This window comes from Macrotis lagotis, chromosome X, assembly GCF_037893015.1.
Source record: "Macrotis lagotis isolate mMagLag1 chromosome X, bilby.v1.9.chrom.fasta, whole genome shotgun sequence".
NCBI lineage: Eukaryota > Metazoa > Chordata > Mammalia > Peramelemorphia > Peramelidae > Macrotis > Macrotis lagotis.
The window spans coordinates 228,088,878-228,109,874 of record NC_133666.1 but is presented as its reverse complement, the minus strand read 5'-3'; the positions used below and the strand labels follow the sequence as shown (position 1 = coordinate 228,109,874).

At 35.0% G+C, this 20,997-nt stretch overlaps 1 protein-coding gene across 3 annotated transcripts in view; it reads right to left on the bottom strand.

Moving 5' to 3' along the window:
* TMEM161B (transmembrane protein 161B) overlaps positions 1–20,612 on the bottom strand; it is a 137,491-nt gene extending 116,879 nt beyond the window's left edge. The window contains exon 1 of one of the 3 annotated variants that reach the window (XM_074202999.1): positions 20,442–20,612. In XM_074202999.1, the coding sequence (XP_074059100.1) occupies positions 20,442–20,444 (3 nt within the window). In that variant the 5' untranslated portion in view covers positions 20,445–20,612. The other 2 variants (XM_074202997.1, XM_074202998.1) reach the window with 2 other exon arrangements.
* Between the last annotated feature and the right edge of the window lie 385 nt (positions 20,613–20,997).

Sequence of the window (20,997 nt, the reverse complement as noted above, 5' to 3'; positions counted from 1 at the left end):
TGAGCAGTTTTCATTAATAATTTCTTGAAATAAGATATTCACTTTTTTTTTCCTGGTAGGGGTGTGTGTAGGTAGAGCTGTCTCAATTTTCAGGTAATTCTGCAATTCTTAAGATATGCTTTTAGTCAATAATACTTCTGGTTAATAATATTACTTAGGTTTTTATTTTTTTCAATGCTTTAAACTTCTGAGTTATTTTCTGTTTGGTTCAATCAAATTTTCAAAGCATTCAGTTCCTGAGTGAGATTGTGCACTGTTGATTTTCTGAAGTATCAATTCTTCTTGCTGTTCTTTCCTAACCACATCATTATACATCACTTATTTCATTTCTTCCAGGTACACTTGTAGTGTTTATTACCAAGGTATTTTTTTCTCTAAAGTTTTATTTTAACTTATAGTGGGTTCAATATTCTCATCTGAGTTAACCCCCTGGACACTTTTCAATTCAAGTCATTTCTTCATGATATTCAAAGTTTTCCTTGATGTGTTCAACTCATTAGTCTCAGTAGCAAAGTTCAGGGTGAGGATGGTTGGAAAGGAAAGAGAGTCAATGTCAAGCTGTACAACTAAATGGCATGGTCATGGCCTGACTAATACTAAATGACAGACAAGATTATGTATATGTTTGAAGGCAGTCCAGAGTTACTGTCATGTTAGACTGCCTGAGAACTCCCTCTTGTGCTGGTCTTCTATCACAGGCTTCAAAGATATCTGAAGATGGTCTAAAATCTTTCTCCCACCACTGGGCTTGGGCTGCTAGGGTCAAAAAAGCTGGAAATTCATAGAACTTCAGGGATATCCCAGATTGGTCTTTGCATAGGTTCTGTCTCCTATCACTTAACTCAAGGTCACTGATGTCAAGTACGCTCTGCCCAAAATTCCCATGGATTGCATTGTACTGTTTTCTATCTAACCAATTTTCTCTACCTCGGAAGCTCTAATGGATTTGGGGGGGGGCTTCATGGATTCCTGGATTAAGTAAAGAGGTTTTTGAATTTTTTCTTATTTTTTTTTTTACAATGATAGATTTCTAAGCCTCAGTGGAGTATTTGCAGAGAATTTGGTTTTCTCTACTACTATGCCATCTTGCCACAATCCCACAGTCATTATTCCATTAATATTGCAACTTCCTTTTGTCTTCTAATTTCATTTAGGACAAAAATATAGATACCAATATTGATAAGGTTCAGAACTTTCCCTTGTCAGTTTGTGAATCAGCAGATAAAAATCTCACATTAAGAAAAATATGTTCTAAAAACAAAAGGTATGCATAAACCTTATTTTATTTACTTTCATATTTAGATGAGTAAGTGAAAATTACAGACAGCACAAAAAGTAATTGTTAGCACCCTAAGTCCCCAATTCTACTACTCTCTTCACTATTTATTGCTCAAGATTATAAAAGAGAAGCTCAGAGGACTAAGAATCAATTTTCTATTGTTCTGTTTCAAAAGTTAATGATCACGGATCTGGAATTGGAGAAGGAATCTCAGTGATCAATTAGTTCAAACCTCTAATTTTACAGATGAATGAACAAATATCTAGAAGTCAAGGTCACACAACTTAGTCAGGAATCACACTCAGGAAGTCCTGATATGGTCATTTGATTCATTACCTCTTGATGAAGAACTCTTTTTATACAAGATCTTTCCACTGAGGCATACTTGAAGGATTTCCAGTTTACCTGAAAGATCTTATCTCAATCTGCTGACAAAGCCCTGGACTTCTCAAAGTCTCCTTTTCACCACAATAAAACATCAGAGTAGTGCTCAGACTTTCAAAGTGCAATAATGACAAAGCTAGTCATGAGATTTATAAAAATAAAAGCAGCACCTCTGTAAAATTTGGAAAGTCTAAGAAGAATGAAATAAAAAGTATAGGGTACCAACCACATTAATATAGAACAATTAATGTATAAATAACAAACACCTGTTAGAGATTTCTGTTCTGGCAGGGAAGTTAGGCTGATATTGCTATTATTCTTTCCTCTAAAATTCATTATTTCCTTCTCTGATTTTTGTTTTTAATTGAAATCTTTAGTCATTGTTACCAAGAATGAAAAAGAAGATAGAATTGGTCTTGGAAGACCAAATCAATCAACAAGCAATTATTTTAAGGAGCTTCTTATGTACTGTCAGGTGACACAGTAGATAGAGTGCCAGGCCTAAAGTCAAGAAGACTTCATCTTCCTAAATTCAAATCTGGCTTCAGATATTTAGTAACTATATGACCCTGAGCAAGTCACTTACCCTTGGCTTGCTCAGTTTCGTTATCTGTAAAATGATAGTGAAGAAAATGACAAAGCATCTAATGTCTTTGCCAAGAAACCCCAAAATGGTGTTACCAAGAGTCAGACATGACTGAAACAAATGAACAACAATATGTGCTAAGTGGAAGAAGATAATAAATGAAAAAGAAAAAGATACCTGGAAGATTTTATCTCTTCTTTAGCTTTCTTATTGCTGATGGAAGAAAAATTCCTCATAAAACTAAGAGAGGATTGTGTGCTTACTTTTGAGATAAGGCAGTATAGAGAAGAACGATAGTGCAGTGCATTGAACCAATATGGTAAGAATATGCAACTCTATTATACCCTATCCTAAGGAAACAGAACATCATATCATTCCCCACTACAAATGTTTAAGTAAAAAAAAAAAAATTTAACTTAAAGATGAATATTTAAATCATTTTATTGTAGAAAAGTAAATATATTCTTAAAAGTTCTTCCATTACTTTTACTGCTGGGAAAAAATCATCTGATTGACTTTGATTCTTAATTCCATTTTCAATGTTCTGAAAACTACTGTATTTCCTTTTTTGATATTTACTATATGAGGGAGACTTCACATCAACTGCCTTCTATATTTGGAATATTCAGAGTTGCCATTAATGAGGGACAAAATCCCTAGTTGATGGGGAATAGAGGAAAGGAAAGAAAGAAGTCAATATTCCTCCCCACTGGAAACCCCCAAAACTTCAACCAGTAAATATGAGCATAGCTTTTCAGGGAGATTTCATAGAAACTGTCCAAAACATATTACTCAACATTTCATTCATAATTTTAGGTAATTTTCAAGTCACTTTTCTAGTAGAGATATCTAGGAAGGAAAAAAAAATCAGGAAAAAAGGGAGCCTAAGCTTGTGATTCCTCTCAAAAATAATAATGAAATTGAAAAAATTAAAATTGAATTTAAAAAAGTAGATAAAGAAAAAAAATGTGAAATAATTGAGGTTAACAGAGTATAAATTAATCCCAAATCACAAGTATTTGTATGTAGCACAAAAAAAAATACTAGAAACAAATAACATAATAACAGTAAACTATATAATCTACAAAGACACATAAGAACAATGCAAAGATATATATTAACAAGAAAAGTGTGAACATTTGAAGGGATAGAGAGAGAAGGAAGAAGAGAGAGAGAAAGAGAAAGAGAATGAATTTATTGCTAATTTGATGAAATGAGACCTGGCTTGGGGACTTAATTCATGAAGCAAACTGTGAACAAACTCCTCCAAAGATACAGAAACTCAGTATTGAATAATTATGTACATCTAAATGGAGATCTATGATTATGAATCTATGATCACTGTCAAACTTCAAAATTAGTGACAAATAAAACCAAGTAACTAGAAGAAATCATGTATTTAAAAAAAAAATCTACCAGTCTCACAAGTTTTTTTTAATAAAAACTAGAAGACAGAAAGAACATGGTACACAAAATTAAGAAAATGAACCTTAATCTCAAGAAGTAGTTTCCTAGCAAATTTAAGCATATTTGAAAATAAAAAAACAACATGTATTTAAAAAAGCTAAGAGAAGCCCACAAAGAGAACCTGTAGTAAAAATCACTTTTTCTACGTCTGTGGAACTTAGGCAATGAAACAGCCAGAGTTACAATCTAAACTTTTAGATGTATTTAATTACCCAAAAGAATTAAAGTCTTCAATTGATTCATGATTTCACCAAGTGTACAGATTAGCCATTCATGCCTATCCATCTTCTATTGCTAATGTCTATAAGTTTTCTTCAAAGAATCCACCCAATAAATAGCCTAGGAACTTTCCTCTGTTTACATTGAGATAATAAAGATACCAATGAAGCTCATGGATCTGTTCATCCCTCACAGGATACCTGCCCTTCTCAGTCATATATTTCTTTGATGACATAAATCCTTTACACCATTTTTCAGTATTTTCCAGACTTGTGAAATACTTGTAGAGGTTCTGTTACAAAAATTTCCCTCTTCCAACTCATATCAGGAACTGTTTTTTTTTTTAAGAAAAGCCAATATTTTTATTTTTAATGAATAAAAATTCTTCTTATCTCAACATTTCTACTCCACTAAAAAGGAGAAAAAAACAAAAAAAACATGTTAACAAATGATAAAGCAAAAAAAAGAAAATTCTTGCATTGATCATGTCCAAAAAGTCTCAATTTATACCCAAGTTCATGAGATGAGAAACATGTTTCATCATAGGTCCTCTGGAATGGTTTGTCATTGAATTTATCAGTTATCAGATTCTTCAAAGTTATTAGTCTTTGCACGGCAATTATGTATTTTACAACTTATAGTTTTAAATATCCCTGGGACATTGAAAGGTTAAATGACTTATCTAAGACCACACAGAAAGTAATTGTCTTTAAAAGATGCAGAAACCAGGTTATCCCAATTCTGAGGCCAATCTTCTATCTACTACATCATTATTTCCCCCCACAGTTTGAAACAATTAACCAAATAGGTTTGAACTAAATAATTACACTTTAAAATTAACAGAAAAACAAAAATTTAAATTTGAGTATTTGGGACCTTTGAAATTTTTTTTAAAAGTCAGGTAAATAAAGGTAGAAAAGAGATGAGGCAAAAGGCAGATTAGAAGATAAAGAGTCTAATTCAAGAGTCAGGAAGACCTGGGTTCAAGTTCCATCTCTGACATAATGGATGTGTTGGCCCTTGGTAAATTCAAGAGAAGGAACTAACTAGCTATAATATTTTCCTCATCAAAGAAAGTTTCTTATAGCACATCTAACAAATCAACTACCTATGTCTAATTATTTTCACGTTCCGAGATCAAAACTTTATTTGCCTCACATATAGAGAGACCTGAGTTCTCTCTACATATACAATTCAGAAAATCATATTAAGGTGATTCCATATCCTAAGTTTAAGGTGCATAACAACAACTGTTCTTACAAATCCTCCTCTTTGAGGATACCTTCCTATCTTATCCACCATAGCAACTGATAGAAATCTCTAATTCTTTTATTAAAATTTCAGTGACATATCCAAAAGACACAATTATGACAGATGACTTGTGCTCTATTCTGAAGATAGTTCATTCTATTTTGCTAAGTGAAAAAAACTGAAGTGTTTTAGAAAAGATGAAAAAAAAATGAAGTCTCTATCTTACCCTTTCCCAAACACCTTCCTTAAAAAACTTTACAACTTTATAAAAGGCATAGAGTTTATTCTGGGGATAGGACAACTTGAAGAAATGCAAGTGTATTAAGTTAGTGAAAGAAAAACTTCAATTAAAAATAAGAGTAGCAATAAAAAGAAGGTCCACAATCATGAAACTGAGAGCTAGAAAATAGATATTAACTAATCTCACCCCCTCAATGATAAAAAAAGATGACAGAAACCAACAAAATGTAGTATCATTGAGGCATTTATACCTGTAGAAAGTTCTGTCCTTGATAACTTCTAATACTAGATTCCCTCCAATCTAGCATCACACTGCTGGGTTCCTATCAAAGACTTGGACTAGGGGAAAAAATTTTTTTGCTATTCATGAAAATAATCGACCCACTCACTATCCTACTAAATCTAAATTTTCAAAAGGTCATCATCAATACCATCCTTTTTAAAAAAAAATTTTTTTTGGTTTTTTTACTTGGTCAAAGTCACACTGCTAGGAAATTATTAAGTGTCTGAAGCCACATTTGAACTCAAGTCCTCCTGACTTCAGGATCAGTGCTCTATCCACTGTGCCACCCAGTTGCCCCTTATCCATGCTCTCCTAATAACATCATGCACAGCATAGCTTGTAAACATTACTGCACTTTTTCTGTATCTCAAGATGCCTATAACAGATAATATTTAAGACTCCTTCCAGCTCTCAAATCCTATGACCCTAACTGGGTTTTTTCAGTACTTTTCCTCTTTACATTGATGAAGAGCTGTCCCTATTGACTATCAAATTCTTCTGAGTATTTTTTCCTCCCTAGCATCAGATACATTATACTCTTCTTATACAGGGTATTCTAAAATTTTAGTACATTTTTAAGCTTTCAAAGTTATAAATCCTATATTTCCAAACAACATCATTATCTTGCTTACTTTATCCCTTTCCAATGTATGTTCACTGAAGTTATACCCCTGATCCCCTTTTCTATTCCTTCCCTTGGCAATCTCATTTACTCCCAACTTCAACTAATATGCAAACATTTATGTACAGCCTATTATCTTTTTCTGAGCTCCTGACCCAGAGTTTATCTCTAAGAATTTATCTTTAATACAAAAAGATTTTTTGCTATATTTTTATAAACACTGTTCCTGATCCTTAGAAAATCGTTTGACTTTTTACTATATCCATAGCCTATACTCTCATTCAGTCCCAAGGACTCCTACTTTACTAGCTGCCCTAACAGTGCATCTAAGCTCAACATATCTAAGTATCAAATGATCTTTTACCCCTACCTACTCTTCCTCTTGATGAACTTTAATTACCAATGATATTATCAATCACCCATTCGTCATGTCAAAAATCTTGGGATTTTCTTTGATTTCTCCCCTTTTCCACAAAATTAAAGATAAAAGGTTCCTCCAAATTCTTCTAGTCCAATGCAATTCTGAACAAGAATCCTTCCTCCAGGGGCAGCTAGGTGGTGTAGTGGATAGAGAACTGGCCTTGGAGTCAGGAGTACCTGAACCTAGGTAATCCAACCTCAGACACTTAATAATTACCTAGCCCTGTGGCCTTGGGCAAGCCACTTAACCCCATTGCCTTGAAAAAAAAAAAAAAAGGAATCCTTTCTCCAAATATATTTTGTATGACTAAACATGTATAACCCTGTATAACCTCTGTATCTCAGTTTTTTCACCTTTAAAACTGGAGAAATAATAAAAGCACCATACAGGGTAGTTGTGAGGGCAAAATGAAATGTTTGAAAAGTGTTTTATAAGCCTTAAAAAGCATTACATAAATGCTAGCTCTTTCCTAAAAATAGTTATCTAGCTTCCACATGGAGACTTCAAGTGAAGAAGACAATGCCAAAAAGTCAATTTCACTTTGCATTGGTTCTAACAGGTTTCCCCAAAGTGTGACTCTTTAAGTTTAAACATTCTACTTACTATCCAACTGATTTTCCCCATTGCAATTCCACAAAATCCTCACATCTGTTCTTTCCTCTCTATTACTAGTGATTATTTCACAGTTCTATTTCTCCCTGTTTACCACTGATAATTTACTTTCTACAGCCTTATGGTTGATTCCTCACTTTTTTCATAAGAGGAGTTAGAGAATGGAGAAGAGAATCTTAGGAGATGGAATTATTTCCTCAGAAACTGCATTAAATATTGATAAAGTTTCCTTTCTTATGTAAGTCTCTAAAGAAGAAATTTTTTTTAATATTTTCAGCTATTTTATTATGCTTCTACAACTGACATATTCCCATCATAAACTCCTTTTATCTTTATTTTTAATATTTCTAACTTACTTTATTAATCATACTTCATATAATTATACAGACATTTGAGTATTGTCCCTGACCTTCTTCCTAACCAGTAGGTCTTTTGAAATATATTGAGAACCTCTAAAGTTATTCAACTTACCTGTTGGAGTAGAGATGCTGGATTAGCATCTCTACCATGGAACTTTTCCTTCCCTACTCTTTTTCTATTTTAAGTCACATTAGTTTGTCTCCAAATGATAATATTTTTCTTACTCCTAAGCAAGTTCTTTCTCTTTCCTGTAAACTAAGGTCCTGAAAACCAAATCCAAATTCCCCAATAGCTTCTTCAAGACATAGAGATATTTCCCATAGCCTACTTTTCTCTGTTAAGGTCCTCAGATTCAATCAGCTATTGTATTGAAAATAGCACTCCTACCCTTCAGTTTCCTGCTCAGGTCTTCCTAATTCCTAGACATCTTTTCACATTCTTTTAGCATCATTTTTTTCAATGCAAACTACAGGAAGTTTTAAACAATTTCTGGATTTGACAAATCTAAGAAGGCAATCTTGTCATTTTTCACATTTTCTGATTTTTTTGTCTAAAGTTAACGTTTACCTTCCTTTCTACCTTTCAGGAGTCACCTAAGACCACAACAAATCTCTTCTTTCTTTACCTACATATATATTCTTTATATCATCCATAGCTTATTTTCATATATTTACAAGATATATGTGGGTATTATGGAACATCAATTGTTCCCCCCACTCCCATCCACTTCTGGATACTCTTTAATTTAGCAATGTCCTTCTTAAACTGTAGTATATAACACAATATTCGAGATGAGGCATATGCCAGACGTGAAGCTAAGTGCTAAGAATAAAAAGAAAGGCAAAAACAATGCTTGCCCTCCAGGAGCTTACTTTTTAATAGGGGATAAGATGTAAAGAAATGTAAATAATGAATCTATATGTCTTTATAACATAATGAATATATATCTATATCTATATATCTATCTGTCTGCCTGCCTAGCTATCATCTATAAATTTATTTGAGAATTATATAATGGGATACAAAGAATAATCCATGATGTTAGACAATGTACTCATCAACTGAATACGAATTAATTTTTAAAAAAAGAGTCAGCCATAAAGGGGGTTTAGATAGCACTCAAAAGGAAGCAGAAAAGGGAGGGGAAAGAACAGGGAGGTAACTTGAGCATCTTGTTTGGAATTGAAATCAGGCAAAGCAAGCAGATACAAAGTGGAATGTGCCCAAAAAATCAGTTTTTATCAACTATAAAGGAATGTAAAATACATATTAAGTAGACAGAAGGTAATCTAAGAAGGGAATAATTACTGAGGTCATGAAAAAGACTCCTGTGGAAATGACATTTCTTTTTTTTAATTAAATTTTTATTCTTTTTCCAATTACATATAAAAATAGCTTTTAACATTCATTTTCCATAAGATCGAGTTCCCCATTTTTCTCCCTCTCTTCCCTCCCCTCTCCCCATGACAGCGAGTAGTTATGGACAATCATGTTAAATTTATTTCCATATTAGTCATGTTGTGAAAGAAGAATCAAAACAAAAGGGAATAATTATTGAGAAAGAAAACATACAACAAATTTTAAAAAATGAAAGTAGAATGCTTTGTTCCTCAATCAGGTTCCACAGGTCCTTCTCCGGATAGGAATGGTAGAGAAAATGGCATTTTATCTAAGTCTTAAAAAAAAAAAAGTGATCCTAAGAGGCAGAGAAAGAAGGGAAACATAGTAGCAGCCAGTTCAAAAGCATAAACCAAAAGAAGGAATGTCATGTGCAAAAAAGCAAGATGACTAATGATTATCCAGAATGCATGGAAGGGTAAAAAAGTTAAAGGGTAGAAAAAGGGTAGTAAGGGAACAGGTTGTAAAGAGTTTTAATGCCAAAGGAGGGTTTATATTTTATCCTAGATATAAAAATATAACTAGGGTAAGCTTTGAAAAAAGAGAGTAACAAGAAGATACTTAGGATTTAGGAAAAACTTGCTGGTAGCCGTGAAGAATGGATTGGAATGAGGAGCAACTTGAGGTAAGGAGACAAATTAGGAGGTTACTGCAATAATCCAAATAAGTAGTGACAAGGGTCTAAACTAGGGGGAGTGGCTGTGAGTGGAATGAAGGGGACACATACAAGAGTTATTGTGAAGGTAAAAATTATAAGACTTGACAAGAGATTATTAGATGAGAAAAACAGGAGACAATAGTGGAGCCCTTGACAGTTCAGTGGGACTATCACATTCCTATCTATTCTTTTTTTTTAATGGCTGCCAAATTACACAGCTGCCTCATACTGAATTTGCTAAAACTCCTAGATATGTTTCAGAACTGGTGTTTTATTCATCTTTCATACATCTAAGGCTTATGAAGTTGATTTTTAGTACCTAAGTGCAAGACTTTATAAACTTACATTAGTCCAATTTATATTGAACTAAATTTCAGTGTAATGTTAGAGACTGTCAAGTTCATATTTTATTATAGGTTGTACTTAGCTATCACTCCTAGTTTTGTAGCAACTGCAAATTAGACGACCATATCATCTATGTATTTACTCAAGTTATTGATAAAAATTATAAATATCATAAGGTAAAGATCAAAGGAGTAGTCCACTAGAGAAATAAATGGACTTTAAATCATTAATAGCCATTGTGAATCTGCTGTTCAGTTTCAACTTCATCCAGGGATGAAGAAAATGCTTCCAAACTCATCACCATGCTAATTCAAGCCTTGGCTAATATTAAGTCCCTCAGCTTCCTCACTCCTCTGACTACATGGCTGAAGGATGGAATATCAAACTCCTGGCTAAGCCTTCCTTTATAGTTGATAAAAACTGATTTTGGGGGGTACACTCCACTTTATATCTGCTTGCTTTGCCTGATTTCAATCCCAAACAAGATGCTCAAGTTACCTCCCTGTTCTTTCCCCTCCTTTTTCTGCTTCCTTTGGAGTGTTATCTAAACCCCCTTTACGGCTGACTCTTTTTTTAAAAAATTAATTTGTATTCAGTTGATGAGTACATTGTCTAACATCATGGATTACTCTTTGTATCCTATTGTATAATTCCCAAATAAATTTAGATGATAGCTAGGCAGACAGACAGATATTTATATAGATATTTATTCATTATATTATAAAGATATATAGATTCATTATATATGAAATATATAATCATCTTCATAAGAGGGTCTATTTCATCTATACTAACTCAGTAATCCATCAAAGAGGAAATTAGATTAGTATGGCAATACCAGACTTGATGAAGGCATATTGGCATTTTGTAATCACTACTTTTCTTTCTTAAGTTTGCTATCCATTATAAATTCTAAAATTTTCCCAAAAAGCAAAGTCAAGTTAATTGATCTTGAGTTTGCAGACTTTTCTTCCCTTTTTTGAAAATCACAACATTTGCCCTTCTGGAACACTGGGTAATATGTCTTTCCATAATCTTTCTCATGTTACCATTATCTGTTCTTTCAGGATCTAAAAATGTATTTTGTCTGGCCAAGTACCTAGAACTCATCAAAAATAGCTATTTGTATGATCTCTCTGCCCCTCCTCTCTTTCTCTTTCTAATTGTCTTGGGTACCAACTAGATATTTTTTTCATTTTTGCTCCGCCATTTCCAACATAAAGGTAATACAAACTCAGCCAGGTCTGCTTTATCATTCTTGGGAGGACAAGCAGCTTTTTCCTCCTCAAAGCTGCCAATTTTCTCGTCTTCAAAAAGGCTATAAGTAGGACCTTATACCCATCAACTGACAAAACGGACACACACCCCCAAAAAAAGAAAAATGATAAATGCTGGAGGGGGATAAAGTAAATTATACACATTTCTAACAGGTTTTGTTTTTCTCACTCTCTCAAAGAATGAAGATGGGGGAGGGAGAGAATTCAGAACATAAAATAAAAGGTGAATTTTTTAAAAAATCAAAAAAGACCTTCTAATTTATTTTTACTCTCCTATTACATGACTATCATTTTACTTCCTTCCTGTTCTAACACCTTTCCATTTACCATCATCATTACAAAGATCAAATGTCTCCTCTTCAACCTTAGGATACTCCCCAGCAAAGCTATACTTCCTTTAGTTTTTGGAACCCTTCATTCCCCCTAACAACCTGGTTTTAAAGAATTAGGTATCCTTTGAGTCCCTTCACATTCTCACCCAAGAAGAGCAACTTAAATTTTAAACAGTTAACAAACACTTCACTGGAACCAAAATACAAATACAAATTGCTATAAAAAACTTCCTTTCCTACCCCAATAATTGAGATTTTGATTCTAGTTTCTTTAATTAACTTACAGGTGTTTATGCATCAAGAACACCATTTAAACTTTTAGCAGACAACTACTTTAAAATTCTTTTCTTTTATCAACACTTCCACAGTCAAACCCACCTTCCTCTTCAGTTTGGTATCATTTTATTGTTAGTTTCAACTATTGTTAGTTTCAACTAAGACTACTCTAACAATTTGATTAATATTCTAAGTATTCCACTTGCTTTTTTCTTACTAACCTTACTCTCTGTCTTGCCAAGTAATTTCAACTTATCCTTCTTGAATGTACCTCTTCAGGTTTCATTCCCTAACCCTTCTTAATCCTTTTAAATTTGTCTTAACTATCTTTGATTCTATTTCATTTAGAGTCCAGAAGAATTTGTAACAATAGGTGGAAAAGGAGATGACTATATTCTTTTTATGTTCCTCAATCTTTCCAAAATTTTGCCAAATTTCTCCTATACAAATTACACCTTTAACTCAGCTCACCAGTTCAAAATCCTTCAAGTCACCTTAATAAATGTTTCCTTCTTCTTAATAAGCTCAAGTCCTTGTCTTTTCTCTTTTGTTCCTTCTCCCACAACTTTCTATGAAAGGCCCAATTGCCTCATAAAATCAATGTATATTGTGATAAAAATCAGTTTAACTCCTAGTTAAGGGTCTTATTTATATAATCACATAAAATGACTATTAAGTAATTCAGAGATACTTTAAAAAGATAAGTACATCATTTATTGACAGGATAAAATAATCACAGTGCCAGGTATTTTGGGACACTCAGATATTGGCTGCTGCTTGTATTCTTAAAAGTCTGAACAACTACTTTGAAGTGCTTTCCTAAAGAGCTATTTCTATAGACTAAGCACACATGGCACTTTGGCCCCTAAGTGCATACTCACACACAACAATATGAAAGGATATTTTCCTCAGAACATGAAACATTTCAAGAAGCACATCAGAAAAGGAAAAAAGTTCCCACCACTGGGGATCTGAGACATACATTCACCCCTCACTAACCTTTGCTCATCTAACAGGTCCCTCCCCAATTCATCCCCATTAATTCTCCTACATTCATTCCTGTCCCTACTCTGCTAAATGCTAGACCAGTTTGAGAACTTGCTGCCCAATGATTGGCCACTGATATGGGGGAAAGAAAGAAAACATCCTTCTATTTCCACTAGTCTATTTAGCAATTTCCTCAGCCCTTGAATTTTTCTGAAAAGTGGATGAATCTTACTACAGTATTTCAGTCCACTCTCCAAGGACTGATTACCTAAGTGACAGAATCACAGAATCTTAGAGTTGTAAGGAATCTCAAAGGTGATTTAAACCAGAAGTGTTAAACTCAAGCAGAAATAGAAGGATCCTGCTCTGGGCCCATTAATATTAGTTAAGATTTACTGTATTCATTTATTTTGTTAAATATTTCCCAAATAACATTTTAATCTGGTTTGGCCTCATTCAGGAATGTTTACCCACCTTCAATCTAGTCCAACCAACAGCTTAACAAAAATTCCTTCTTTGATATTCCCAACAAAGGGTCCTTCAGCTTCTTTTTGAAGACCACCAGTGAAAAGGACCATTACCTTCCAAAACTGGACAGTAAGCCCTAAAAAGTATTCTTCTATAAAGAGAAAAAAAAATCAAAGTATATGGGGAAGGATTTCTCCCCAATGCAAATACCAGTGAAATCTCTTATAAAAAAAAAAATTCTAAGAGGGACTTTCTCCAGGGACAGAACTGGCAGGAAAAGAAAGCTATTATATGCGTTTGCAGTGAGATAGGGAGAAGGGAAATCTTGATCAAAATTAAGATGCAGTAACAGTATAAAGACAAGTAGATCATGTAACTTTAAGAGCTTGAATTTAGATATTGACTAGTCCATCCCTTCATTCTGCACTGAAAAAGACTATTGCTAAGAGAAGCCAGTTCAATAATGGTAAAGACCCAGATGCCCATTGCCTCTTACTCCAGATCCCCAACCATAATGAAGGAAGTCTCTACAAAAGCCACTATCAATGACTTAGATCTCTAGCTGTTCCACAAATAATGGGTAAGTGATGCTGACACCCCATCTATAACTCTGAACAATCTTTCATTATAAGCATTAAATCATATGCATGTTAACACAATGAAAGCAATATATATATATGTATATATATATATATATATATATATATATATCTGTAATTTGTTTAAAAACATTCAAGTATATACAACAACGATAAACCTAAAACTAAAGAAAAACTCTTAAGAGGTCAGTCATCCAGTTCAAATGTAAGATGATTTTCATTGCAATAACTTTACATTGCCTTTGCTCAAGTTACAATCTCTATAAATAGCATTTTTACCAATATTTAGTTACCCAGTTACACTCACAGATCAGAATCTCAAGATTCAATAAAACTAGACTACAGAAATTGAGTATCTTGCATCTTAAAAATCATATAACCTGCCTCAGTTACCAGAATTACAAAATGGGAAAAATAGCAACTACTTTATAAGGTTGTTTTCAGGATCAAATGAGAAAATATTTACAAAGCCCTTAGCATAGTACCTCACATAGAATAGGTGCAATATAATGCTTATTCCCTTTCTTTCCCTTTCCTCATTGTTCCCAGTACATAGTTATTATGTAAAGAAAAATGATGGGGGTAGGGAGTCACTAGGTTTCTGAATCTTATGGCCTAGTAGGGGGGATAATGGTATATACATCATTTAATTCAACAGGTAGGTATATTAAAAATCCAGAGTGACACAAAATGAAAAAAAAACCATTATATCTGCCCTCAAGATGTTTACAAGTTAGTGTAAGAGGATTAAGATGTACATGAGTATGAAACAAGGTAGAATGTAGTAAGGAGAAAGGAGCAGACTAAAAATGTTTTGAACTCATAGGAATCTAAAATTCAACTTCCCTAAAAAGAACATTATCTTTCCTATACTACCCCTCTCCAGCATTTCCCTATAAGTGTTGAGGGCATCATTATCTTTACAGTCACCCAGATTAGCAAGCTCAGTGATATCTTCAACTCCTTATTTTCCCTCACCACTCAAATCAGTTGCAAAATCTTGTTTTTAGTCAATAAAATCTCATCTTCTCTGTATTCCCACAACTATGTCTAGTTCAGTGGCTCATCAACTCTCATCTTGAGTATTACAAAAGTCTCCTATTTGATCTCCCTATATCATCTCTCCCCACTCTCATTCATCCTCCACACACCAAAGTGGTTATTTTCCTAAAATACATATCTGATTGTGCTCTTTCAGCCATCATCTGGGGAAGTAACACTTGAAGAGAAGGTTTAGTCATCCCCACTAACTTACACATAGACGGCATGGCAAATTAAGTTAATGAAAGTAATCAAATAACTAGGGAGAGAGACAGAAGAAAGACAAGTCAAATTACCACCTTGACCATAATCTTCCCTCAGTTCCTTCAGGACTCTGAACCTAAAAGCCTTAGGAGTAGCACTGTTTGCAGTCTAGTACCACCAGACATCATCCAGGGAAGCAGCCTCTGTGGCAATGCAACCTATCACTGCTACAGCAGGGGGTACAGTCACAGATATCAGAGAACCAGAAAGGAAAATTCTTTTTTTTAACTTAATATTTAATTCTGAATTCCAAATTTTCCTTCCGCCTCTTTTCCCTCCACAAGGCTGCAAGTAAGTTGAAAAGGTTATACACACACACACACACACATATATATACACACACATATAAAATCATGTTAAACATATTTCCATATTAGTCATGTTGTGAAAAAAAGAATCAGAACAAAAGGGAAAAACCAAGAGAGGAAAAAATAAAAAACAAAAAAGGTATAATAGTAAGCTTTGGTCGGTATTCAGATTCCATAGTTCTTTCTCTGGATGTGGATGGCATTTTTGATCTTAAGTCTTTTGATACTAACTTCACCTGAGAATTGCCATTCATATATAGAAAGGCAAATTCTTAATACTAAAAATCTTGGCACAGTTAAACAGTTCAATATGAGAAATGGATATGATTTTATCAATAGAAATTATATTTAAAAAGAAACAGACATTTGCTTTGCTGCTGTATCCCAAGGACCTTGGATTTTTTCCATAATTTGCATATGTTCCAGAATTTAAATCTTTCCTTAAATCTTTTCTCCATTAGAAAGGCCTAGAGAGCAGAGACTGTTTTACTTTCCTATTTGTCCTTTCCATACAGTTAACACTTGATAAAGTATTCATTCATTAATAATAAAAAAAAGAAAACCAACTTCAGTAGCTCTCTATTTTACTTCTAGGATCAAATTCTTTTGTCTGGCATAAAGCTCTTCATAGTCTCACTTCTTCCTACCTCTCTAGTCGTCTTCTTACTCTTTAATTCTCCTTATTCTATGGTCCAACCAGATTGGCCAACTCTCTTTTCTTCAGAAATGATGACCAATCTTCCTTCTCCTTGCCTTTAGAGGGTTTTTTTTTCATGTCTGGAATGCTCTCTTTCCTTACCTCCATCTCATTGAATCTTTAATTTTCTTTAAAATTCAATTTAAGTACCACTAACAAAGTATTTCCTTAATCTCACTAGATGTCAGTGTCCAAACTCTAAAAACCACCTTGCTTTGTATTTGCTTATAATTAAAGTCTAAAACTACAACAATTTTGGAATATCCTCTGTATGAAAACATATATGTGTGCATATGAAAACAACATATAGTATCCATATATATGAATATTTTCTATTTAAATATAAGCTCCTTGAAGGCAAGAACTGTTTCACTCTTATCATTGTGTCCTCTTCACTTAGCCCAGTTCATAGAAGATAGAAAGTCCTTAGTATCTAAGAACTAATAGAGTCAATGGGCCTGCTTTGGAAGGAAGAAGCACTTCATGCATTTAAGCAGTTCAAGGAAGACCATGAAAAATTGTGAATGGTCTTGAAGGAAGAGAAGGACTTCAACAGTCATTCATTCATAATTCATTCAACAACTACCTACTAAGTGCTCTCTATATACAAGGCACATCTATTATATTTTGCTATTAATGTGTAATTCTATTATTTTTGTACACTTTTTGCAATACAACAGTAGCACACGAGTATTTCTTATAAAACTAAAGACTAAATTCAAGTTCCCATCCTTCTTTGGCATGCATGAGTAATTGGTTTTTGCTATATGGTTGAGACAAAGGAAAAATGCCTAATATTAAAATGTGTAGTAAAACAAATGTTTTCGCATATTTGTAAAATTTCACATCACAAACTGATTTGTAAAATTAATATCTCTAGAACTTAAGAATTTATTTATTATATAAGACTGGACTTCCCCATATTGCCCAAGTTAGAAATGCAGGAGCTACTCACAGGTCTGCTAATAGCCACAAAAGCTTTGATCTGCTCATTTCTGATCTAGGATCTTCTAAGACAACCTATTGGACCTACTGTTCCAGGGGGCTCATTATGTGAATGCCAAATTTAGTGTGCGACACTCAATCAGCACCAGTCCCAGCTCCTAGTTGCTGGGATTACATGCATGGGTCCCCATGCCTAGCAATCAATTTATTTAAATAATATCTGCCAAAAAGTAATATTAACATATCCTGATTAAAATTTTTAAAATACTTACAGAATTAAATCTTTAAAAATTATTTATTTCAGAGAGTAAAACTGTATGGTTACGTTGTTCAGAAAAATAGTATCCCTGTGGCTTGACACCTGGAGAGGCCTCAGTGCTCCACATCTTCTTACTCTAATAGTCTAAAGGCAGGCTACTTTCAAGAACTGTGAATTAAACTTTGAATTCAAGCAAAGACTGTTCAATACTTGACAAACTTTAGTTCAAGATAGCCATTTATGGTACTATGATATTTCTATTCAAAACATTCAGGACAGAGTTATATTTTTACCAAGACTTAGCACATGACATAGCACATTGTAAGCACTTATTATCTGTTAAACTCAACTTTTAAAAGTCCTTTGATTTTCAAGAATCAAGCCTGTCTATTACATTAGAAGAAAAGAGGGCCTCAGAATTGCTCAAGAACCAAATTTGCTAAGTAAAAGGAAATTATAATTTCATCTTCAAGGGTAAAAATAATTAGATTTATATTACTAACTTGTAAGTTTAGTTTCCTAATCAATTTCTCTTGACTAGAAAATTATATTTTAAGTTACCCAATAACATTACTTTCTGTTCTAAACTGGCTTTTTTTTTTCATTACCTATCTGCTATATAAACAGAGAACACTAGTCTTTTATTCCTTCCTAAATTTTCTTAAAAAATAGAATGTATCTCAAAAAATAATCCTGGGCCTTTTTTTATTATTTATTAGTCATATTGTTCTTGTTACATGTATCAGTTCATTCGAATAGGTGTAATATATCAGAGAAAAGGAAAACAGAAAATCTTGGCTTTAACCTACTTTACAGATAGGAAGACTAAGGCTAGAGTTAGCTGGCAGAACATTAAAAAATGCCAGTAGATTAGACCTATGATATAATATGGCTCAATATTCCATCTTTGAAGGGGATTTTTGGAGAATGGCACAATTATTCATTCAATATACTGATATACATAACTGCCATTAAAAGTCTATTATGGGGGCTGCTAGGTGGTGCAGTGGATAGAGCACCAGCCCTGAAGTTAGGAATACCTGAGTTCAAATCCAGCCTCAAACACTTAATAATTACCTAGCTGTGTGGCCTTGGGCAAGCCACTTAACAAAAAAATAAAACCTAAAAAAAAAATAAAACCTAAAAAAAAGTCTATTATGGGTGGGTAGCTAGATGGGCAGTGGATAACACACTACCTGTGGAGTCAGGAAGACCTGAGTTCAAATCCAATCTTAGACTAGCTTTGTGTCCTTAGGCAAGTCACTTAACCCCATGGCCTTGTAAAAACAACAACAAAAAGTCTATTATGAATTCATGACTTGTGCATTAATTTAAATGTAGATAGAAGTGATTTATATATTCATTCTTAACATAGCATGTAGTACCAAATGTGTCTGAAAACAAGCTACAATTTCTACAACTTCAGGATTGATTTGTATAAAATTTGAGCATGACTTATAATTAGTGTTACTTTTCAGCTTATCCTTTTACTTTCAAACTCTCATTTCATAGAGGCAGTCCTTTTGGACTCAAAACTACTTTTTTAAGAGCTTCACAGAGAGATTCACTAATTATAGTATTCAGGAATGTGAAGAAGAAATACATATTCATGACTTTTAGTCTTTAATTATGTAAGTTGGCCTTCATTTTTTATCAAGTTAAAGTTACCTTAAAGAAGAGTCTAGGGGCAACTGAGTGGGGCAGTGGATAGAGGACCAGCCCTGGCTTCAGGAGGACAGGAGTTCAAATCAAGTCTCAGACACTTAATACTGAATTAACTGTGTGACCTTGGGCAAGTCACTTAAAAACTATACTGCTTTGCAGAAACATAAAAAAAAAGTCTAGCCCTATAAAATATTTAAACTGAATCATGTTTCCTGATGAAAATTATGTGGCAATTTACCTAACTGGATTATTCATTTTATACTGTGTCATAGAATTTAAGGAATAAAGGGAGTTTAGAGGTCATTTAATAAGATAAAGAAATTGAAGGCCAAAGAAGGACAGTAGTAAATAGCAGAAAATGTATTCGAACAGATTCTCTGACTCTTAATTCAGTGCTCTCATTACTGCCAGGCACTGACGATTTATACATTAAATAATACGGTATAGTATATAAATATGAGATAATAGGGATAAAATTAAATATAAGCTGATGGATCTCATAATACAACTCACTATGATTTAGAATCAAAGTCTTTTAGAAGTCGCACAACAAACAACATACCCAACACCCTGGACATATTATCTGGATGACCCTGAAAAAGTATCAAATGAAGGTTAACATTCACTTAGAGCAGGAAGCTTATTCAGATGCTGGTAGTGTTAACAGTTTTTACATCAACACCAAATACTTACAAATCCAAAGATGCTTGGGGTTGATTTTACTACTATTCTTACCAGAAATACTTTGCATTCGTTTTTTGTCCTTAATAATGATTTTTTTTAATCATAGCACTTTCTGATAAGAATACAGGTGGAGAGAGTGGCACAACCGGAAGCTCTGATCCCAAAGTCAAGGTCCTGGTCTTAACCTCAGCTTTGCACACAGAAGGCGCTTAATGGATGTTTGCTGGGCAGGTTTGTATAAAACACACTTGTTTTCCGGAGGGTGGTTGAGGGAGAAGCAGGTGGGAATACACTGGCGTCACGCCTTCCGGACGATGGCAGTGAGGGACGCGCCCGGCGGGGCCCTGGACCCACAGCCACCTGCAGAGCAGGACCAGGAGCCGGGCGGGCTCCGCCTCCGGGGCTTGTCACTTGGGTCCTACCGGCGGCCCCCCCCCCATCGATCCGGAATGGCCAGGACCGTTGTTCCTCCGCATGCACCCCAGGCCCGCGCCTCCGGAACACGCGGACTCACCATGGCGCTGAAGCAAAGAGATCCCACTTTCGGATTTCCCTGGGATGATCGGGAATGTCTCACCTTCCCGTCCGGGAATTTCTGACTCCTTCCAGGAGCCGGGAAGGGGGGGGTCTTCCGGCTCCAGCCGGAAGCCCGGAGAGCGCGGGACAGGAAGTCCCGCCTCCCCAGCTACACGCCGAGCCGATCCCGCGGCGCGCCCCCGCCAGCGAGCGGACGCCGGGGCGTCTTCTATTGAAAAAAAAAAAACTTCCGCGACTTCAGTGAGGGGGAGGGGTCTACGGCGGGAGGCGGGGCCGTCGTCCGGCGCCTGCGCGGGGGAGGGAAGCGAGGCCGTGCCTGAGCATGCGCGTGCGAGCCCAGAGCCCTTCGGAGCCGAACCCAGGGCCGCCTTTTCGGAGCCCTCAGCAGGCCGAAGGGGTGGCCGGCCGCGGGGGACGGCACATAGGCCCACGCCCCCGGAGCGCCCCTCCCGGGCAGGTCCCGCCTCCAGCGCCCCCTCCCCCACCTGCGGCTCTGTAAGGCCCCGGATGCCGCTCGGGTCCGGGTGGGCGCC